General features: G+C 43.9%; 1 protein-coding gene across 1 annotated transcript; it reads left to right on the forward strand.

Moving 5' to 3' along the window:
- The first annotated feature begins 822 nt into the window (after window positions 1–822).
- Window positions 823–5,339, forward strand: grxcr1a (glutaredoxin and cysteine rich domain containing 1 a). The gene is made up of 4 exons (XM_012833892.2): window positions 823–1,227; window positions 2,801–3,040; window positions 3,124–3,189; window positions 4,391–5,339. The coding sequence occupies exons 1-4, from the start codon at window positions 823–825 to the stop codon at window positions 4,568–4,570; spliced, it is 891 nt and encodes a 296-aa protein (XP_012689346.2). The 3' UTR covers window positions 4,571–5,339.
- The last annotated feature ends 235 nt before the right edge of the window (window positions 5,340–5,574 follow it).

Below are 5,574 nucleotides of genomic sequence, written 5' to 3' on the forward strand. Positions count from 1 at the left end.
TTGAGAGCCATTTTCATCACTTGTGACAATGACAAGGTGTAACGTCTCTCTGCACTGGACGTATCAACGGGCTCCGCAGACACACAATACAGCACTGGGGTTCCCTGCTCTACTTCTGCTGTGCTCGCTTTCTCTCCCAGACAACAGCTGCCCTCGGCCCAGTCTCAACTGCAGACACTACTCTGCTTTCCCACAATGCAAAGGGAGGGGACATCAGTAAATCAGTGAAAATGCTGCTCCCCCATATGCCATTCATATGTAGGCTCTTGTATTTACAGTCATAAGGTGTGTGCATTTGGCGGCAATGCTATATGAGGCCTTGCTTGTCTGCGTTACTCTTACAGCTACCAACCTAAAATTTTAGATTAATTTGTCTACTGAACTTATAGGGAAGTAAAAGGATGCAAATACATTTCTTACAACCTCAAATAAAAGTACACAATTTGCATTGTGGCCCAATTGTTCTGTTTGCTTTATCTGTTTCACTAGAATTACACAAAATAAAAGTCTACCTCAAAGCTGTAGAGTACAGAGAGAAAAACTTTGCGAAATGTTATGAATTATTCAGGAGGACTATCAATTTCCTCTTGGTTGGCTTTCTCAGTAACCATGGTAGACGAGTATGCATTATTAACTGGTTGGGCGACACTGGCAGCGAGGCTTCTAGTTGTTCTCAGAACTGTGTTGCCTTCAAGAACACACACGCGTTTTGAAGGGGAACATGGGGGTCTAAGAGAGGGGGACATGTTCTGCCTAATTTGAGGGTGAGGGATACAGAAAGGCAAGGCAAGCTGGACCATGTAACCAGTCTCGTGTACTCCGATGGAGGGGACAATGCTGACACCGGGGGAGGAGAAGCCGCGAAAGCGGGTGAGGTTTCGGGTGGCGTCGGGGAACAGCGGCCGGGTCCTCAAGGAGATGTTCAAGGATGAGGGGCCCTCTGACTCGCTGGACTCCGACTGCACCAGCAGCACAGATCCGGATCGGGCCAGCACCCCTTCGACCAGCGGCGAGGCCAATGGGCACCTGTTTGGGTACCTGGGCTCAGAGCTGGATGACAGCGAGAGTGAGCCGGACGACCTGCTCATGATCGCTGGGGGAGCCAAGGACCGCGCGTTCAACACCAAACGGGTCAACATCCTCAGTAAAAATGGGACCGTACGGGGTGTCAAGCACAAAGTCAGTGCTGGTCAATTGCTCTTTAATAACCTCACCAAAGTTAGCGGGGTAAGTCGCTATACAGAAGCCACCCTTCTCTTATTGTTTGACATTAGGAAATCTATAGGCCTATTCTACCTGTTGCTTTGCTAACTTGACTTGACATAAGGTGAATGGTAGGGTATTAATTTTCTTTGTAATTCATCACGCAACCTCCAGAGACTTGGGAGAACAATATGGTGCATATCTGTCTCCATCTCACTCTCCCTTCTCTTTGAGATTACGGCTTTTGTAGGGAACGATCTCTCCCTTTCATAATGGCTTGAGTTGGCGATTGGTTACAGGGATTGTCTCCACCTCTCGCAGGCACAACCAGGACAAATGAGCCCTTAAAGAGGACAAGGTCACTGTACAATTAAAGATTCATGATGCATTTCTTTAAGTGTTTCAGGCGGGCTAATCAGGTTAATGAATTCTCATCGTGACTTCTACTTTCTAGTGACTCCGGTTCTCTGCGTACAGGAGGGTAACAGTAAGGCCAGCGAAACGTATCACAAAGTGTTTCCCCTCTTTCAAAAGAGGAATTCAGAGCTGTCGCTTTGCATTCACTCAAAAGCACTCAAGCTGAAGCAGTTGAAAATAATAACACAATTGGTGAGAGACAGGCAGTGACGCATTTGGTATCTCAAAGCACAGCGGTGGGCGATTCTGAAGGGATCAGAGAAAGTAAATGAAGGAAGTGTGAAAACACCTACCAGAACACGGGAGAGGTGGGAACCCTGTGGATCTGTTGGTTACCTAGTGCCAGTGGGCCAGTTTGCTGCCACATCCATATGAGTGAATATTTGTTTGCAGTTCAGGAGTCATAAACAAGAATAGCCCACAGCATCCAATGTTTGATATGGTGAAAGACATTTTCAAGGTCGGGTTCTGTCAGAAGAAAAAGATAATAGCATAGTTAGAGTTTGAGTGACAAGTGCCAGATTGATCATTTTACCAATAAAGAACAAACAAATACAGCCTCTGTGAATGCAAAATCCACAAGAGGAAAAGACATAACCTATGTATACCCCTCTTTAATAAATCACACGACTCTTCAATGAAAGCACACACACACACACACAGAGAGAGAAAGACAATTTTTCTACCTGCGTACCCACATCCCATGAGCTCAGCTCATTTTTCTTCTTGTTTCATTTCACAAGCTTCTCCGAGGTTTCTGTAATATAGCTGAGTGTGTGAGAGCGTATAAAATATGCATACATTAAATATATACAATCTTTCTTTACTTTGAGTAATATAGTAACAAAGAACAATTTTCATTGTGATGATTTAATTTAATGCATGCAGTGCCAAGATATTCTTTTTGGCTCTGTTTGTTTTGCATGCAGCAAAAGTTTTGCTGGAGGCGTGGAGTCCTAATTTAAAATCTGGCACAATTACAAAGAATAACAATTAGAAACAACTGTCCATTTACGGTGGTGTGGCACGTTCACAAAACAAGATAAAAAAGCCCATCGGCCTCTCTGTCTTACATCCTCGTATGGCTGATTTTCCTGCAAGCACAACTGCAAAAGATTAATTCAGAATGTTCATTAGATCATCAACACATGAACTGTTCTTCCTTTTATGCACCATTTAGCCGGACATGGCGGTGGAATTCGGGCGGATTGTCATCTACACCACGAGCTTCCGTGTGGTCAGGACAACCTTTGAGCGCTGTGAGCTTGTGCGGAAAATATTCCAGAACCACAGGGTCAAATTTATGGACAAAAACATTGCTCTGGATAGCGACTATGGGAAGGAGCTGGAGGAGAGGTGTAAAAGGGTTGGAGAGCCGCCATCACTTCCTGTGGTCTTCATTGATGGTCACTACCTAGGGGTAGGTTCCAAGCCTTAGTGAAGTTCTCAGTGAGTACTTACCAATCACACCTATAACATCTCTGCTCTTTCATCATTTTTCAGGGGGCTGAAAAGATATTGTCCATGAATGAATCAGGGGAACTTCAGGATCTTCTTACAAAAATTGAGGTAAATCACACCACCCACACTATATGCTTGTTACTCTACCAATAGAAGTGCATGCCAGCACTTTTGCATTCAGTCATTAGTAGGCGGTGTTACATGTAGAGATATTCCACACACACGGAGATATACAACCGAAGCTATAGTCTTTCTTGGGGCTGCTACTGATATGGTACAATCATCAGGAGAACCACAAGCATCCTGAGCCACTGAAAGGAATGTGCCGATGACCCCATAATGCCAACTTATCAGTGACCTCAACACAGTGCAGGAAAACATATGACATCACTTTTGACAGGAGGCTAAATGACTCATGTTGAACAATAACATATAGTCACGAAATGTTGTCTTGAGTTCTTATTCCTTTGTGACCAAACATGTAGGATAAATCCAGTATATACTGTAGCAAAACATCCTGTCATTAACCGTAAAAGAGCCGTATCTATTGGGTTTGATGTGTGCACTATACATTTAAATCTGCTTCGTGTATTTGTGATATTATAGGTCTAGTTTGTGAAGTAGAAAACACTCACGTCATTATACCAGATATTATATCAGTGAATAGCTTGATAGAAGGCTACTAAAACAAGTAAGAAAAAACTACCCTACTTGCAGAACTGCTGAGGTAGATTTCACTTCACTTTTGGGATTTTTGCCGAGCTTTCATACCACCCAAATACATCTACTGGAGAGTGTAAATACTAGCCATGTCATATGAATTATAGATCAGTGAGCTGACATTAATTATGAATAGGCATCAATAAATGGCCATAAATAATAAAAGGCTCAGATATTGATTCTGTGACGCAGGAAATCTGCAAGGGTCACCTCTTACAGAAATGTGAACTTCACCTGTGAATGTGAGTCTCATTTTCATTTGCTGATTGACTCATCACCCCCCCCCCCCCTTCCCCTTCAGCTATAGTCCACCCCTTGCCCACCTTTTAGCTTTCTATAAAATGATGCAGTGGGTAGAGTTAGGCTCAGAGCTGGGGGTGAACCTACACTTTAAAGGGGGGGGGGCAATAAGTGACTTCACACCTGGACACAGTTCTTGGCTGTGACATGAATATTAAGTTATAACATGGAAGGTTCCATTAGTTCTCAAAGCATGTGCCAACAGTTGAGATATTTTATTCATGACCTGCACATGAGTGATCACTCACCCAGGACATCGTGCCCGTGCATTCCTGTTGTCTCTTCACAGCGGGTGCAGCACCCACACACGTGCCAGGCTTGTGGGGGATTTGCCTTCGTCCCATGCCCGATGTGCCATGGCAGCAAAATGTCCGTCTTCCGCAACTGCTTCACGGACAACTTCAAGGCCCTTAAGTGCACAGCTTGCAATGAGAACGGTCTGCAGCCCTGTCCGATCTGCTCGCTCTGACAACTTCCTCCAGTACACTCTTCCCGTTGACCTGAACTTAACACAGACTTGGACAGACCAACATGGAAGGAAGGAGCCAGGCACAGCGTCGACTTCCCAGAGGACAAATTATTTGGCATTTTTTAATAGACAAGCCACACATCTTTGTCTAGGTCTATGCTTATCCCTGTTTATAATACCTTTGAAGGCACTAACATGAAATTTTGAGGCCAATTCTCTTTGTTTTTTGCATTACGATTGGTAGTTTTGGTGCCAATATTATCAGTATAGGGTCCATACTGAAGCTTTACGTTATGAGTGAAAGGTATCCGATAGCATGAAAGTTGTTTTATAAGCATTTTTCCCACAACTAAGTACGATGTAAGCATTCATAACTTCACCTTCACGAAATGCCTTAACGATACGTCCTCTTCACAGCCTCTCACCACAGCCATGTACTGTATATATTTGCTGTATAAGAACGATGCTGTGGTGTGATCTTTCAAATATTTTCATAGCAGACTTTCATAGCAGCACTCTAGACTCAGTAGGGAACTTTGTTGGTTTGGTGAAAATGTCTCTGTATTTTGGACCAATATGACCAAATATCAGGTTTTTGAAACGGTTGCCTTTTCACTGTGACCTGAGGGCACAGCGATCCAGCCGCCACCACACTGGACGCTGACAATGTTTCATAATTAATCAGCCACCCACGGATTTTACTCTTGCTGCGGGTTTACATTGAATTATTCAGGCCAGAGGAAGGACTAGGGTATAGGGATCACTACTCTGTGGCCTATACAGTAGCCACAGTTTCCCTTTCACTAACACAGCTGCGACTTGAAGAGCGTCAGCAACTCACTGACACTTCAAACTGTGTCAAAGAGCTATCGAGATCTATCGCGAGTTAACATAAGCTTAGTCTTTCAGTTTTGCTTCAGCATTATTTTTGAATTAGCGCTACAAAGAATGAGCATTGTATCAAAGTGCTTTCACAGAACCCCAGGCCTATATGGACAAGGCTA

This window comes from Clupea harengus, chromosome 20 (genome assembly GCF_900700415.2).
Source record: "Clupea harengus chromosome 20, Ch_v2.0.2, whole genome shotgun sequence".
Classification (NCBI taxonomy): Eukaryota; Metazoa; Chordata; class Actinopteri; order Clupeiformes; family Clupeidae; genus Clupea; species Clupea harengus.